The sequence below is a fragment of the Camelus dromedarius genome, chromosome 31 (assembly GCF_036321535.1).
Source record: "Camelus dromedarius isolate mCamDro1 chromosome 31, mCamDro1.pat, whole genome shotgun sequence".
In the NCBI taxonomy this organism is placed as follows: Eukaryota; Metazoa; Chordata; class Mammalia; order Artiodactyla; family Camelidae; genus Camelus; species Camelus dromedarius.
In genome coordinates, this window is record NC_087466.1 from 3,406,260 (window position 1) to 3,423,934 (window position 17,675).

At 58.6% G+C, this 17,675-nt stretch overlaps 1 protein-coding gene across 1 annotated transcript in view; it reads right to left on the bottom strand.

Annotated features, from left to right (window-relative positions):
• Positions 1–17,675, bottom strand: part of BCR (BCR activator of RhoGEF and GTPase) — an 88,301-nt gene that overhangs the window by 30,814 nt on the left and 39,812 nt on the right. The window contains exons 2-7 of the mRNA XM_031442309.2: positions 15,454–15,620; positions 10,615–10,719; positions 10,085–10,270; positions 4,877–4,984; positions 1,992–2,052; positions 814–866 (exon numbers count right to left, since the gene is read on the bottom strand). Of these exons, the coding sequence (XP_031298169.2) occupies positions 814–866; positions 1,992–2,052; positions 4,877–4,984; positions 10,085–10,270; positions 10,615–10,719; positions 15,454–15,620 (680 nt within the window). The remainder of the gene's footprint in view (positions 1–813; positions 867–1,991; positions 2,053–4,876; positions 4,985–10,084; positions 10,271–10,614; positions 10,720–15,453; positions 15,621–17,675) is intronic.

A 17,675-nucleotide genomic window follows, 5' to 3' on the forward strand; every position in this document is an offset into this window, starting at 1 on the left:
CCACGCAGCTTAAGAACAGACGAGGCAGAGCCGTCCGGGCCCGAATGGGACAACTGTCACGATATAACTTTAAGGGGAAAAAAGCCACGTGTGGGATGGTATGCTCAGCACAATGCCGTCTGAGTGGTTAAGCAGACGTCACATATGGCGGCATAAAGATCTCTGTGGTGGCGGCTCCTTTTTGGGGAGCAAACAGTAGAGGAAATGGAAACTTCATACACTTCTGCAACTTGGCTGTACAGTTTAAAAAAACGCCCACAGAAGGCTTGCTCTAAATACAAATGAATAGGGCAGTAGAATTTTTTCTCAGTATTAAGACATTCCCTTAATGCTGTGACTCGCCACTGCCTTCAGGGGCAGCCCCACTGGACGCGGCCCCCTCACCCACCTTCTCCCGGCTGGGAGGATGTAGTCCAACCACAGCCCCAGGATGCACCCACACCCATGCCCCAACCTGTCCACCTTAGCTCACGTGCTGAGACCCCCACCCCCACCTCAGGAGCTTCTCTATCTGCGAGCTCCTGCCCACGTGGGAAGGGATGCTCTCAACCTGTTCCTGCCCACGTGATAGCACTGGGAACACCTGGAGAGCCTAATGTGGCCCCCCACTGCCGCCCCCAGGAGCAATGGCCGAGATGCCTCACTTCTGCATTCTCAATAAAGGTGAGTTGCAGAAAAGCGGGGGAGGTGAGCAAAACTGACAGACATCAGGGTCAGCCCCAGGACAGAAGTCAAGAACTGCAGGGCGAGTAGGCCCGGGGCCCGAGGGCAGCGGGGCTGCTGTCCTGGGAGGGCGTAGGCTGAGGGACTCACATGCAGGACCAGTGTGCTCCGCGTCACCCGGTCCACAGGCTTGTAAAGAAGGGCTGTGGAGAGACAGGCAGAGTGAGAGATGCTGGCCGTGGAGAGGGGACCGCCCGCCTGCCCACCCTCACTGCAGAGCCAACCTCCATATCCCCTCTGCTCAGCGACAAGGTTGAACCCAACATGCTGGAAGGCTGGGGACACAGCTGTGAGCTTTCAGTCTGTGACCATGAAGGACCCAGGGCTGCTGACCAGAACTGGAAGCTGCAGGGCTGACTCAGTAACAAGCATTAAAAGGGCTCAGTGTTGACGACCTTCCTGCCTAGGGTCACGCAGCTGGCCAGCACCCTGGTGAGGACGGGGCACTGAGGGTTCGGGGGGCAACGGGTGCAGACCAGCACACTGGATCCAAGCCTGATACTAAGACAGGGCTCTTGGCTTTCCAGGTGTTTTCACACACCCAGATGCCAGCAGCATGGAACCCCCCCACTTCTCCACAGTGGGCACAGCCTATCACAGCACAGGCGCTCAGGTGTGTTCTGAGATGTCAGGTGCAAGTGTGCCCGTGACTTCCATGACTAGTGCAGGGCATGCACTTTTACCCCCATTTTATGGGGAAGCCGGCTCAAAGCGTGGTGAAGCTCTGGGCACTGGACCACGTCTGCTGTTCTCTGTGAGCGTGACTGTTCCTGAGACCCTAACAGCCAGAAGTGAGAGAGAAGTGCCTTCCAGCTCCTGAGCCAAGTCTGTGCCCCGAGGCGGGGGGTGGATGAGGCCTGGGAGCCTGACAACTTGTGCCTGACCCCTGCCCAGCCACTCAGGGCCTGTGTTCTACACGGTAATTTCCACTTTAAATGTTCCATCACCTGAAAGGAGGGAAGATAAAATCCTCCTGCAGGGCCATTGGGACAGTGTGATGACATCTTAAATGCTGGCAGTGCCCGCTTTGTGGGCATCTGGTAACTCCTACCGTTCTTCCCAGTTGCCCTCATTGGTGGCAATATGGTCCCAACCATGTCCCTCCACACCCAGCCCAGCGCTGCTCCCTCCTCAGCCCCGCTCTCACTACTGCAAGTCTGGAGCAGCAGAGGGGCCCAAGGGGGACCTGGCTGGGTGCCACGCCTGCCGTCCTAGCAAACGCCCTGTCTGCTGACAGCAGCCACTCCCAAGGGACACGGAGAACTCACTTTCCAAAGAGTTCTTGGTCATCTGGTCCTTGGCATCCTTGTTGCTTCTGGCTCTCAGGTTCTGCAAAGAGAAAAGTGAATTTTCAGAGGGGACGAACCAAGCAGCTCTGATGTGGTGGCCAGTTCATGCTCAGGAACTTTCAGCAAAATTTCACCACCGAGCACCCTAGATGTGGAAAAACCTCAGGGACATGTCTGGGCCACAGTGTGAGCCCACAGCATACCCTGGATGCCGTGGTTCACCTGGGGTGGCTTCTCGGCCTCAGCGCTGCTGCCATCACAGCAGAAACTGTCTATTGTGAGGGCCTGTCCTGCGCACCTGGGATGTTGAACATCGTCCTGTGGGTGCACTGGCACCCCGTCTTCCTACCATGACAACCAAAAGTGTCTCCGGGCACTGCTAAATGTCTCCAGGGGACAAAACAGCCCCTGGTTGAGAACTGGAATAGAAGATCCTGCAAATGGAAGCAACCTGCAGTGCCCCTCCTGGATGTGCGGAACAGCGTTCTCGGAGCAGTTAAACAGCATGCAGGGGCTGCTGGGTTGGAGGAACACTTGGGCTGGAGCCGCCAGGGTGGGCCGCCAGCAGGGCTGTGCCTCCACCCAGCCTCTCCTGACTTCGCAAATGTCCTTGCTAAGAAACAAAGGTGCTGGATTCCAGGAATGAGCAGAGCTTTCTAGTGGGCAGGTCAGGTTTCAACACAACTGCGTCAAAGGCATCACTGATTTGGTCCAAGGTACCAAGAGAAATATGGATCAAACGTCCCTGTGTGCCTGAAATAGTCTCTGGAAAGAAGCTGTGGTAAATCCCAGCACTGGGCTTTTGAACAAAAAAAACAGCACAGGGGCGGGAAGGGGCCTGGAGATGGCTTCCCCCCACCTCACAGGCTGCAGGAAACCTCTTGGGACTGAAAAACACACAGGGGCCAAACTCCTAATGCCCCCTTGGTGCCTCTCCTGTGAGTTTAGCGACCCTCAGTGTGACTCCTCCATCCGTCCACCTGAGCAGCTCCCAGAGGGTGAGGGGCAGGGCAGGAGGCGTGAGAGCCCAACTCTGCAAAAATCAGGTGCCGCTCACGTGAGCTCAGGCAGCAGCGAGGTGCCAAGTGCCCCTGTAAGGCGAGATGCTAGTGGGTAACTTGAGCATCTTGGCTCCAGGAAGCCTGCCTCAAGGAAACATATAATCCAGTTTAACCCCACACTTCCCAAACCTCTTGACTCTAGAAGCCCTTTTCACACGGTTCCTGTGATCTACCATCTGGAGAGCTCACGCTCACGGAACCCAGGTGGGGCCTCCAGTCTGACCGGACACTGCCACACCCCCATTTCTTAGGCCTGGTCCTGGGAGACATGAAGGACCACTGCTCCACCCCTGCCTGTCCTTGGAAGTGGACGTCCAGAGCCCATGGCCGACCTCTGGCCCCCCCAGAGTGCACCCCCAACACCTCTATACAGCCTGCTGCCTGTTTCCCTTTGGGTCATTTCACTGTCTATGTGACTCTGATTTTTTGGATCGTTTTTGAAATGTGCATGGGAGAACCACAGTAGACACAGCCGATGGTACAAGCTTCATGGAGGGCTGGCTTCTGGCTGCCCCAAACGCCGTCCTGCTGCCTGTGCGTGGGCTTTGGCTCAGTTCCCACCTGTGCATGGTCGGCAGGACCACGCGACCCCCTGGTGGAGCCCTAACATTGCTTCCTCCCTCCTCTGCAGAAACCTGTCAGGTGGATATGAACTTGGCCCCGTTCAACCGTAGCCTGATCTTAAAGGACTAGGTCTCTAGTTTGTCAAGGTCACTCAGGACTCTGCACACGCATTCCAGCTGTTAGGGGTGTGGGGTTGCTAGTTTAATGAGCTAAAGAGACGAACAGACCCAACACTCCAGGCAAAAGGGGCAGCTGCAGAGGGGGCGTGGAGCCGGCCAGCAGCCCTGGACGTGCGCAGCCCATCACCGCAGTGCCAGGTGGGGAGCAGGGCGCCCACGGGCTCGGGGTGGGGGACGGGGGGGATGGCGAGGCACACGTCATCACTGTGGGAGACGTCAGTGCCAGGACCCACAAGGCCTGCCTCCCAGCATATATCCTAAAACAGCACAAATCTCCAGGAGAAGAGCCCGGGGTGACAGTCGGGCACGATCATCTCCCAGTGAGGGACCCTCCCCCTACTTCTAGTTTCCCTTTCTCTTCCTAAACTTGATTTCTTACTCAGAGGTCTTTCTACCCAGAATCCTTGTTTGGCTGGGAAGGCTTCTGAGGACAGGCCCAGGAGGAGGGAAGTGTCACCCAGCTGCTATGCACAGATGCAAGAAAGGGCAGAGAGGGACGGACCCTGTCCTCTGCATCCAAGGGGCTCTTCGGAGGCCCCTGGTGCTAACACTCCAGGGCTTAAGGGTTCAGTCCTCCCAGGGCCGGAGCGGTGCCCAGTCTGCAGCTCTCCCCCTAGGGTGGGACTACAGAGCACACGATACCAGCCATACCCCCAGCGCCAACTGCAGGCCACAGAGGAGCAGAGATGGGCACCTCCCCACCAGCCCTCCAGGCACGAAGTGCAAAGTTGGCCTCAGGACTCAGGTGTTGAGACCCCCTGTTAATGGGGCAGGACTACAGACACCCTGAACTGCACAGGCGGTGCAAGAAAGCGTGTGTTGGGGGACAGTGTGTCGGGGGGACAGAGTTGAGCCAGGTCCCCAGGGAGCCTCGGGCTGCTCCATCTGCTCAAAACAGCGTCCCCCGCCTGGGGCTGACAGTACCAACCCACAGGCATCCAGAAACAGAGCTGAAGTCTATGTAAAAGTTTGGTGTGCCTTGTTCTCCCAGGTCACGACCAGCCCACAGCCCACCCGCGGGAGGTGGAGGGTGCACCTGTCTGAACAGCGTCACGCATACCTCGGAGATTTCTGCAAACTGAGCGTTGGCCTGACAGCACTTCTCGGCCGTTTCCATGGCAACTCCGTAGTTGTCCACAAAGGCCCGGTACACACCCAGCTGGCTGGCCTGCAGGTGGGGAGGAAAAGAGTGTGGGACAGGTGCCACTGCTCTCCATCTCTGAGACACGGGCTCCGAGCACAGCTCTGGAGGAAGCCCAAGTGCAGCAGACCGTGCAGAGCTGCCGGAACGTCAGCGCCTCCGAGTGGCCTCCCACCTGCACACACCCCCCCCCCGCCCCCACGCACTGAGCACGCTTCCTCCTCCCGAAGCGGCCTGTCGAGAAGTGACTCAGAGCCCCGGGTGGGTAGCAGTTCCCGCCTGCAGCTGCCTGGCCTCCCACTGCACTTGTTTAAACGGGGCCACCAGCAGCGGCTGAAGTTACGAGGATGCTGGTGAATTCAAATAAGTATACCCAGCGGGTGGGACAGTGCAGCCCCTTCTCATCCCGGCCACAGGAGACCTCAGTGGACCAGGAGGTGGGCCTGCCCCCGGCTGACGGGACTAGACTCTACTTGGTCCGACCTCTTCAGACATGCAAGGAACATGCGTTTTAGCTGCCTCGGAGAAGAGGGGCTCGCACTGCCCAGACACGACCCGGGCCCAGACCTGGCGAGGGGGCCCAGGTGTCACACCACACACCTGGCAAGTGGGAGACCTCCACTGCCGGCTGCAAGGTGAAAGGCATTTTCAACCAAAGGCATTAATGGAAGGTCTCCCCCCTCAGCCGCCCGCTCCGACACGCAGTTGAGTAAAGAACCCCATGCAGGTGGGGGGTGTGCAGCCACCACCAGCGCTGGCCAAGGTCACCTCCAGAGGCAGCCGGGGGACCCAGCCCTCACTGTGCAGCGGCAAACTCAGGCCTGGGGAGGGAATGGGGGACGCCCTGACCTGCTGGCCAGGCCTCCCCCTGCAGCTGACCTGGAGTGGGAGGCCTAAGCTGATCCTGGTATTTGTTCTGCCTCAAAACTAAATTCTATTTCTCCGTGCATTTGCATTTATATCAAATTTTCTGCGTCTTCAGATGGCAATCCCAGATGCCCATGGCACTGTCTGGTCTTCTGGCCCTGCTCCCTGTGGGGGGCTGCACAGAGGGCCTGGGGGTGCGGAGAAAGCACAGCAGCTGGAGGAAGCCCCCGCCCCTTGCCCCGACCACGCGGAGCGCCCCAGACAAGCTGCTGCATCCGGAATGCCAGGTTCTCCATCACAGTGGGACCCCGAGCCCTGTCTTCTCTCCCTCTCTCTCCCCTTCCCCCCACCCCCGGCACTGAGCACCTCCCACCAAAACAAGGAGCCTGCTCTGGGCACTGTCACCGCGATTCCCTCAGACACAGTGTGGCTGGCCAACAGGAGAGACACGTGATACATAAGTAAAGAGAGACGTTAACATGGCAAATGGCTGAAAGGAGAGTGGGGGCTCCATACGATGGGGCTGCTTTAGATCATGTGGTCAGGGCGGCCTCTCCGAAGAGATGACGGCTCAGCTGAGTCCTGAGGGGATGTTACTACTGAACTGTCCCCTTGAAATTCATCTGCTGAAGCCCTCACCCCAGCACCTCAGAATGTGCCTGTATTTGGAGATGGGCCTAAAGAGATGACTAGGTTAAAAGAGACCACTGGAGTGGGCGCTCATTCACTCTGACTGGTGCCCTTACAAGGAGAAGAGATTAGGACACAGACCCAGAGGGACGACCACGTGAGACACAGGGAGACGACGGCCCTCTACACGCCAAGGAGAGGGGCCTCAGGAGAAACCAGCCCTGCAGACACCTTGATCTCAGACTTCCAGCCTCCAGAACCAGGAGGAAATAGGTCTCTGTTGTTGGAGAGGCTGGGACCGCGGCAGCCTTAGTAAACGAACACGGGGTCTTTGGGAGGAGAACCTTTCCTTACTTCTCCTGCTGCCTCTTCCAGGAGCTCACATCTTCCACGCGGCTTTTGAGGAGTTCCAAGCAATTCATTCCCACTTTATTTTAGCTCATCAAAACCCAAGCTGCACTGACAGCAAGGCAAACGGAGATCACGTCGCCCCCCCCCCAGCACCCCCTCTGCCATGGGAGGCACTGGGAGGACACAGCATCACTGCGGTGGGTGGCCGATCTTTTTTCCCATCAGAAATGCAGAACCTGAATCTATTCCTGAAGAAATGTCAGACCCAAACTGCACACATTAAAAAAGACATCCAGGCCGTGGAAAACCAGCAAAGGCCAAGGAACCGGTGCAGATAAAGGGAAACTACAGACGTGACAACCACATACGTCTCGTGACCTGGACTGGATCCTGACTCAAAAGGAAAATGGCTCCAAAGAACACGATGGCTAACTTGGGAGACTCAAGGAAGAAGCACATATTAAATGACATGCATATTAAAAAATAGTGTCGCATCAGCGTGAAACTTCTCCGCTTCCCCGGGAGAACTGTACTGTGGGTCGTGGACGAGCCTGAACTTGTTCTTAGCAAATACACGATCAAATGCACTTGATCTCAAACTAGTCAGCGTGTGTGTGTGTGTGTGTGTGTGTACGCATCCGTGCACCACATGTAAAGGAGAGAAAAAGATAAAAGTTAAAAAAGTGTGGCAAAATGTTACAACCGGTGTATCCAGCACATGGAGTTCTTTCTGCTATTCCTGCAACAACTTGGGAAGTCTGAAATGATTAAAAACAAAAAACCCAAGCTGATAAAAAATTCAGCCAGAAACAAAGCCCCAACAGTGGCAGTTAACTCATGCAACTCCAGGCGAAGGGGGGGTTGGACTGGCTTCCCATCTACCAGGTATGGCGCATGAGTTCCCCGGGCGGCAGAGGTATCAGGGCTGGGACATCTCGGGCTCCTCAAGTCCTAAGACTCTCCCAGCTGGGGAGCCAGGGAGCCTGACCCTGCTGTGCCGATCTGAAAGGGACGATGTCTGTCTGTCCCTGGGGAGACCCAGCGCCCAGCCCTGGTGGCTCACATGTGAACACACAGCTTGTGGCTCCTGGGGCTGACTTTCCATGGTGGCCCCACCTCTCACCCCGTATTCCTGCTGCAACATCTGATACACGAAGGTAGTTCAAGGACACCAGGGAAACCAGGTGAAACTTTCCCAATTCCAGCATTCATCAGAGCATGAACCTCAAAAAGAGTTTCCAAGTGACTTCAGAGTGTTATTCAGGGAAGACTGTGGTTGCGGTTTCTGCCCACAACAGATGGGGGCTTCAGGACGGGGAGCACCTATGACAAAATACAGCTCCTGCTCTCTCTCTGGCCACGGGAAAGGGGTCCCAGGTGGCAGAATCTGAACGAAAGAGGCACCTCACACCTTCCTCGCATCCTCGCTCCAGTGTGTCTGCAACCCAGAGTGGTGGACGGAGGGGATGGCCAACAGGAAAGCCGCACCTCGGAGCGGAACGCCGGACAACCATGAGCCAAGACAGGCATGCGTTGAGCCAGCCGGGTGTCTGGGGGCCCAGGAGGGCTGGGGCCTGGCATTCAGTCACCGCGTGCTCTGTGCAGTTGGGGGAGCCTGGTGACATCGGCCACCCAACCCTGCAGGACTGGTTTCCCTGGAGAGGTTGCACAGAAGGCCCGGGTAACCCTGGAATCAGGATTGGAGGTGGAATCCCGGTCACAGAGGCCTGATGGGCAACTGTCTTCCAGGGAGTCCCAGGACGGGGGCTCGAGGTGCTGGGAGGAGGCTGCTCCAACAGTGGCCAGGCTCTTATATCCAGATGCCCCCCACCAGACTCCACCTAAAGAGACGGCCCTCCCTTCAGACCCACAAAGGTGAGCACACCTGAACCTCACACATTAGAAGACAGACGTCGACCCGGCATCTCCATCAGCCTCAGGTCCCGTAACAACCCCTTCCTTTTGCACAAGGTCCACGCATCCTCGTCTTGGTTACGTGTGGCCCCTGAGCCTGAGCCCCACCCTTCATCTGACTGCCCCATCTCCCTGATTCCACTGACCCTATAAAAGCCACATGCTCGGCTCCTCTTGGGCCCTCAGGTCAGCAAAGGGCCAAGGAAGGCCCCTGACCTGCCCACACGGCGGGCCTCACCTTCCCTGGGACCTGAACCAGGATCCACAGCCACCTCTGCCGGATGCATTCCTGGCCAATTTGGGCCCCTGAGCCCTTTCAGAAACCCTTGTTCTGTTCTCCAGCACCTTCTGCCTCCAGTTTTATGGTCCCTGAAGGCAGGGGAAGCACTCTTTCTGGAGACAGATAAACCAGGCTACAGTCTGGGCAGGTGACCTACCGTTTCTCAGCCTCCTCACCTGCTGGGGTGAAGATAGGACCTGCTATGTAGAACTGCCTCAGCTCAGCTGAGACGGGGCACCCAGAGACCCCCGTGAGCCCCTGATTGGAGCCGAGCCTGTTACTCAGGGACCCGATGACCTCATAGCGCAAGGCCGTCCCTCGGTCCACACTCTGGTGTGGCCGTCCCCAGTTACAAACCAACCCCTCCCGCATTTCTCCAGCCTGTCCACAGGACGTGTCCTGGTTCCCACAAGGCTCAGGGGTGCTTCTGTCAAAGTCTCTGGCATTAAATATGCTTCCAGGTTCCCAAAAGAGCTGCTGCGCGTGCTGGGGCCACACAGAAGGCCTGGTTTCACCTAAGGACTCCTCTCCCACAGCCCTGACTTTTACTGACTAGTCTTCCCTCCCCAAACCACTTCTCTTTCCTTCTTTTTTAAAAAAATTATTGATGGATTCAAGAGCCTTTAATTTAGAGAACTGCAGAAATGAAATGAAGTACAAAACCCCCACTGTTCCCGCTCGTGTGTGCCCCTCCAGGCGCCGCCCACCCCACTCCTCCGCCCGGAGCCTGAGTCCTGCTCCCTGGGCAGCAGCTTCCTTCTGGTCCAAAGGGGACCAGGCTAGAAACTGGGAACCCTGAGTGAAACTGAGCGGAGCCAGAAAGGACCAGTGATGTCAGCAGGGCAGGGGGAGGGAAGGAAGCAGCCCTGCTGGCTGGTCTCGCGTGGGGTCCTGCATGGGCACTGCGGTGACACCCCCTCCCCGTGGCCCGCCCTTTGCAATCGGAGGCAGTAAGACACAGCCAGGCTCACGCCGCCTACTCTGGCAGCGCACGCCCAGGGGGGTGTTGGGCTCAGGGAGAGGCCTGGTCCCCCTCCACAGGTCACCCCCACAAGGCTGCCAAGCCCCTGCTGCATGCCACTCACCAGCTTCTGGAAGAGGTCACCCACGCACTGCTGGCGGCCCCACTGCTGCACGCGGGGGAGGAGCCCATCATAGAAGTCCTTGTGGACCTCGTAGAGCTCGGGCACTTTGAAGAAGATGGTCTCGATCTGCTGGCTTGTCAGCACCGGCTGAGAGGTGGTGGCAGCGGCCTTCAAAGGCTTCATGGGCTGGAAGAGGGTACGGGTGACGGGTGGAGGGGGCATGGGTGAGCGGGCTCGCTGTTTTGTCAGGTACATTGTGGTCACATGACATACAAGCTTTTATTTTAAAATTCTATTAACAACAAAAATTGAAAGCCAGCTTGGTTGGCACTTGAGTCTCATGCTGGCACCCCCCAACCCCCTGACCCACCCATGGAGGTCCAACCCCTACGGAGGTGGAATGTTTCGACCCCCACCCCTGACAGGTGTGTCGAGGACTCCCGGGCCGTGACCTGTGACCCGTGAGCTGGGAGTGTGCGCAGCGCTCTCGGGGCCCCGCCCGCCCGGCTCAGCCCCTGCACCCTCCTCACCAGCAGCAGTGCCTCCAGGTGGCTCAGGTATGTCTCCTCGCTAGCCAGGATTCCGGACAGGACCCATTTCCTCATCTCCAAGCCCTTTTCCAGGTCCAGCTCAGTCTGCAAGAGAAACAGGCACATGTCAGATCATCCGTGGACGGTGCCTGGGGTGGCCCCGTCAGAGAGGAAGCCGGCATGTCAACCTGAGGACCAGCCTCCCAAGAAGGTTCCAGGTGGGATTAAGAGGAGGCAAGGGAGCCCCCTGTTCACGGTCACTGCAAATTCTGGAGGGTCATCTGGCAGAGCCGAGGGCCACCCTTGGTCTTGACACTGAGAAGTGGGCAGGTGGGGCAAAGCCTGTCTCCGCACCTTCTGCCTGTGACCAAGGAGCAGCTACCCTGGAGGAAGCTGAGCCCAGGGGGCGTCAGGCCGCCTCACAGCCACCCTGACTCCCTCCGCCGCTGCCCCTCCTCGCCTGGTTCCGGCCTTGCCGGCTTCTGCACCGTGGCCGTCTGACCCTTGGACTGACCGGTCGGCAGTACCGCCTCCCTCCACACATCCTCCTCCTTCCCAGCCACAGGGGTGGAGCTAGGGTGCTGCCACCTGCCCAGGGGAACCTGGTGCCCTGGGCTCAGGGCCTCTGTCCATTGAACCTGCTCTACTGAGCCTCATCTGCAGACTCGGACTTTGTTGGCAGAGACCCCCTTACCACTGGGCTATGGAAAGGGCCCCCCTACCTACCACCAAACACCCCTACTACAGTGTGTCAGGTGACGCTCTGCTGACTTTGTCTCCAAAACCCAGAGCGGATGAGTCACTGGGTGCAGGTGCAGGGGGTAGAGTCCACATGGCCAGAAGACTGCCCTCCCCCCAGGTGTGATGGTATTACCGGTGCAGTGTGTCCCTGGTGCCTCAGGACGTCACTGTACTCAGAGACAGGGTCTTTAGACAAGTAATTATGTTAAAATGAAATCATTAGAGTGGACCCTAGTCCAACGTGTCTGGTGTCCTGCTAAGAAGAGATTAGGTACAAACGTCCAGTTATAGAGCAAGTCAGTCCTGGGATGTCCTGTACAGCTGGTGACGACAGTTCATAATGCTGCATCGTATAAATGAAAGCTGCTAGGAGAGTAGATCTTAAGTGTTCTCATCACAAGATAAAAATTTTGTAACTATCGTGGAGCTGGATGTTAACTAGACTTACGCTTAGTGATCATTTTTCAATGTGTACGTATATTGAATCATCATGTTGTCCACCCGAGACTAATGTAATGTTATAAGTCAGTATCTCAACACAAAAAAGAAGAGGAGATTAGGACACAGACACGCACGGGGGAAGACGCAGGGAGAGGACGGGCACCAAGGAGAGAGGCCTCAAGAGAAACCAACCCTGCAGACACCTAGATCTTGGACATCCAGCCTCCAACACCAGGAGAGCTCAGTCTGTGTTGTTTAATGCCCCCCTCCGTGACACACTGTGACAGACGCCCGGGAAACCAAGACTGGGCAAAGGTGACGAAACTGCCGTTTTCATCGACTTCCTGGCCCCCAGCCCACTTGCTCCAGACCACTGGCGAGGCAACCCCGTGCTCCATGGGGCTGAGGCTGCCCTCCCTCTGCCCGGCCTGTGTCCGAGGGAGGCGCCAGGCAGGTGGGGCCCCATGTGCAGAGAAGGGGCCATAACAGCCCCGCCCATTCTCCACAGGTGACGATGGGACAGCCCCACCGTGGAGGCCCTCAGCACCGCTGACGTCTGGGGCTGCAGGACTCTTTAAGGTGCTGGGGGGCCACGGTGTGCTCTGTGGCATGTTTAGTGGCATTTCCTGCCTCTGCCCACCAGACACCAGCAGCATGACCCTCACCCCCGGCTGGGACAGCAGCAGGTGTCTACAGATGTTGCCCTATGGGGGTGTCACCCCGTGGGGGCCAAAGCACCCCCAGGTGACAACCTGGCTGAGGCCAGCTCAGGGCTCATGGTGTCACCACAGAGTCTGGAACCGGACCCCCAGCACAGCCCCTCTGTGTCCCCAACCCTGCTGGTCTTTCCACCAACCTGGCCTGGTGGGAGGGAGGCACTTAGCGAACAGGGACAGACAGCAAGCCCAGCAGGAAGCACTCGGGGCCAAAGGTCGGGGGGATGAGGCCAACATGCCAGGCCTGCCCAGCGAGCCCCACCATCTCAGACAACTGCCATCCTGCCCTGAGCCTTGGCTGCCCATGGTGGTGGTGGGGGCACCTGGGGAAGGGGGGCCCAATCCCCACGTCCACCCTGCTTCTGCTTCCTGCATCCCCGGGGCTTATACCACATCCTGGCTGCCCACTGGGACCAACCAAAAAGGTTTCCTGGACCACCACTCTACTCTGGGACTCTCAGCGTGCACGAGCCAAGTGTTAGCATGTGTGTGCTTGTATGTAGGCGTGTGTACGTGCTTGAGTGTGTGCACGCACAGGGGGCAGCCACCGTGGCTTAGAGCCACTCCAGGGAAAGGACACCTGTGACCCACACCAAAACGCCCCCTGAGGCCACACTGCCCAGCGGCTCCATTTGGGGGCGGCCCCTGGGGCTCGCTGTGCTGATCCTGAAGCTCCCTGCGCCCCGTACCATGCCTGGAACACACACAGGTGCTCCGCGAAGATTCACGGAATAAACGAACCAATGAGGGGGTCCAGAACTCCTGGCTGGGCCCTAGCTGGGCTGCATCTTAGGGCCCCTCCGGGGAACCCTCGTCTGTGAGACAGGCAGGTCCCAGGATCCAGGACCGTCCAGGCAGCCTGCTCTGGGGCCCCTGGCGCCACCAGTGTCAGCACAGATGTGCAGCGTCAGGGGACCCCGTCCCCTTCTCTCATCTCAGACCAAGGAGGCCACGTTGCCTCAGGGAAGCAGCTCTCAGCTGGCCCAGCACGCACCTCCCATCCTGTCTGGGCACCCTTCCCACCCGAGTGGCACACTGGACGGGGTGCAGGCTCGTGTGCTTGGGAACAATCCCTCTCCTGTGAGCTTGGCAGGGGGAGCCCCGCTGGGCACAAGATGCCGTCTGGTTCCCACCCCCGCGGTTTGGAGAGCCGGGAGGAAACAGCACAGGCAGGACGGCGCCAAGTCCAGCGCTCGTTCCGAAGGGCACAGCCAGCTCAAGGGAACGTCTGAGCAGGGGCCCGGGCACCTCTCCTCCTGAACCCTGAGCAGGCCGGTGGCATCAGACAGGGGCAGCTCGGACACCAGCCAACCCCCTCGGCAGGAGAGATGGTGGAGGGTGAGTGTAGAAGAGAGAGTAAGGGCCGGATGGGACTAGCGCCCCTGGTGACCCCGCCAGGTGCACGTGCCACGTCTGGAGAGGGCGTGTGAATCCATCCATCCAGGATGGCGGAGGCTACGGGGAGGAAGCGCAGGAAAAGGGCAAGTGGAAAAGAAGGAAGGACGGCCACCAGCCACTGCTGCCCGGGAGGATGGGGGAGGGAGGAACACAAATCCTGCAGCTAAAAGGATGGATAAAAACGGAACTGGGTGTGATGACAAAGCAGGAAAGCCAAGGGAGGCACCCAGGTGAACAGGCGCTGAGGGCGGGATGGGCAGAGCTCTAGGGGCACCTCTCACCCCCACCCTAGGGTGATAGGGAGGTGCAGAACCTGGGGCTGCGAGAGGTGGTGTGCTCCTGGCTGGGAGGTGGCGGCCAGCACAGCTGCTGGACAACACACCCCTCCCTCCTTCTCTGGGCAGGGCCAGCGCCACGTGCGAGGGGGCTCCTGCAGTCCGAGTCCTCCACGCAGAGTGACCCTCGCACTCAGGGCAGGCAGGATGATTCCTGGGCCCACCCCGCAGGCTCTGGGGAGAAGAGAACCAGGCAAGGCACCAAACCCCAAGGTGCTCCAGCTTTGCAGGGAGGATGGGTGAGAACATCCATGACCCCCATTTAAGTCTGGACCCCAGAACCAGGGAACGTGGCTGAGCTGAGCCTGCTGCAGGCCTCCCGGGGGCCCCCGAACAGCTGGTTAAAAACATGAGTGAAGAGTTATCAATTCTGTCCCACAGACACAGCTGCTGACCAGGCGCACTGGGCACGGGGAGGAGAGCGGCAAGATCGTAAAGCAGGTCCGTTGCCTTCACTCTGGAGCCAGCTTTTAGTTCCCTCGTGAAGACGTAAAACTGACTTCTGAGTAGGAGTGACCCACTGAAGGAGCATATGCATTTATTTTGGCTCCCTCCTGAAAAAAAAACACTCACAAAACAAAAGTCCTCACTGTGTCGTGGGCCCCACCAGCCAAGGCCACTTCTGCTGATCCTGGGCGCACAGGCCTTCTGGGCCTCCTGTGTCCATGACAGGCTCCCCGCTGGAGGCCGACCAGCCCCACCACGGAGCTGGGAGAAGGTGCGGGTGGGGTTGCGTCTGCCCCTCCCTGCTGAGGCCCAGTGCTGGACCCCAGGGCTGTCCCTCGCTGGCGCCCTGGCGACCGGGCCTGGCAGGTCACTGTGACCAGCAAACACAGTCACACAGTGTGTCCTTGGGTAAAAGGGGCAAGGGTACCGTGTGGGGTCTGGGGACAGAAGCCTGGACACTGTGCACTCAGCCCCTGCTGGGGCCACCACCCCAGGTCCTGCTGCTTTAGCCAGCAGCCAAGTTCTCAGCCTCAGCATGGGCTGCCTGCCTCCTCCACCCCTGGCTGGCAGCTCCATCACCTCCCTGCTCGGCACCCAGCAGGTGGTCTCTGTGCACCAGATGCAGGGCTGAGGGGTTTTAGTGACTCCGACTTCCAATTACTGACGGCCCCATTACCTGCTTGCTACCTGCTCGCGAGGATGGCGGGTCTGCAGCCCAGTCCAGCCCCATTCACACCGGGCCCTCCGGCCCGGGGACTCACCGCTTTGGTGGCCTCCGGTGCGTCCCGGCTGCCCCTGCCCTTGCTGCCCAGGTGGGGCGAGGAGGAGGGCGAGTCGTCGATGTAGGGCAGCCCGTCCTGGTGCCGGCGCTGCTCCTCAGCCAGGTCCACAGCACAGCCGTACCCCGGTGGCGTTCCGAACGACGCATCTGTGTGTACAGAGAGGCACCCGGGGTTAGAGACGGGGAGAGGGGCCGTACCCTACCTGTCACTTGCAGGTGTCAAACAGGGACCTCAGGTAGACTGACCTCACAACTGACTGGCCAAAGGTGGCAGGGCGAGGTGGGGTGGACCAGCGACTCGCTCCCCCAGCAACACAAGTCTGGGCTTTGAGCGCTATCTGGGGCAGCGGGGCCTGAAAGGCGGACCCCCAATGCTAGTGTCTAGATGTCAGGGACGTCCTTTAACCCCTGTCCATGGAATCTGACTTGATCCTGCCGACCCAGGTGTAGGGCCAGGAACAGGCCGCAGGGCCCCTCCCAGCCAGGTGTCCCTCTGAGCAGAGCGGCTTATCCTGCAACAGGCTCCCTGCTGTTTGGGACCATCTAGTTACAGAGCGAAAACCTCCCTCCTGCAGGCACCTGAAGGCGGTCACCCCGCCTCCCAGGCTAACTCTAAGCCCTTGGCCCTTCTGTCGCTCTGTTCTCAGAATTGTTCTAATCTAGGGGACCCCTCATTGGGCCACCAGCCTACGAGGGCCCAGCCCGTTCCAAGTCTCACATGAGGGCCACTTCTCAACTCCTTCCAAAGGGCACCCTCTCTGCTGTGGAATTTCTGAGAGGTAATTCCAGTTGGGTTGAGTCACTTCACTATGACTCAGCTGCAAGCAGCCCAGGCCATAGCACACGTGGCCTCCCAGGCGGTCAGTCCCCAGTTTACAACCACGTCCACCACCAAACACACCCAGGCCAGGTGGGCACAGGGCCCGGCACAGGGCCACTCTTGGGCTCCCGGACTGTAGACAGGCGACTGTTTTCAGCTCTTTCCACGTGGGCAGCTGAGAGAAGTGGCAGCTGGGGTGGCTGGTTGCTCACTACAGGCTAAGACCGACCGCCAAGCCTGGGTGTCCACAGATGGCCAAAGTCCCAGTCCCGTGCACGCCTGTGCCTCACCCCAGTTTCTCCACCCCCATGTCTCAGCTGGTCCTGTGACTTCTAACAGGTGTCCTGAGCCCTGGTGACACTGATGTGTCACCTGGGGAGCTTTGAAAACATAACAGGCGGGCCCAAGACAGACCAACTGAATCAAGATGCCTGGAATAGCCTGGGTCTTAGTGACCATAAAGGATTCCCTGGGGATTCCAGCAGGCAGCCGGGGCACAGACTCAAGGCACTACCTCCACCAGGACGGACACGTGCTGGCTGACTCCACCACTACCCCGTGTCCCTGGTGCCTGCATACAGGTGCCGACTGCATACAGGTGTGTCCACAGGAGGGTAGCAGACCAGGTGGAAGACCCTGAGAGCTGGGTGGGTTCCTTCAACAAGCTGCGGAGGCATCCTGGTACCTCTCAATCCTGTGGACCCTTAATCCATGGGCCACTGAAGGGGCTGCAGGTACCAGGATCACTGTTTTGGGTTATCACTGCTCAGATGCCCTGGACCTTGGGCTTTGGGGGTTTTTTGGGGGAGGGGGGGTAATCAGGTTTGTTTGTTTGTTTATTTAACAAACTGGGGATTGAACCCAGGACCTCATGCATGCTAAGCACACACTCTGGCACTGTACCCAAGTTCTGCCTCCTCCTCCCATGAATTTTCAAAGGCACTTAACTAGTTCTCACCCAGCATCCCTGAAGACAGCTATGGAGGGTTCGACTGTATTAGAAAACACAAAACCCTGTTAACGCAGACCCCTAATCCCGGCCCCCCGCCCCCAAAATGACTCTGATTTCAGCTTCCACTTTCTTTTGGGGAATCACAGATTTTTCTTTTTTGAATAAAACCAACACAGAGGCCTTCTTGTCCTAAGTCACTGCAACCCCTATTCGAAACTTGCCAACCACTGGAGCTGCTTCCCAAGGCAGGCGGGGGGCGGGCACAAGGGCAGAAGGCCTCAGCTGTTGTGGCCTTGCTCCCGTGAACCTGAGTGGTCCCCCTAGGCCACCAGGCTCTTTGCTCTAGTCCTGCAACCTAGGACTCGCCCTCCAGGTGGGGCAGGTGGGCCAGCTCTAAGCTGGGGTGGGAACTTCTCTGAAGCAAGAGGCT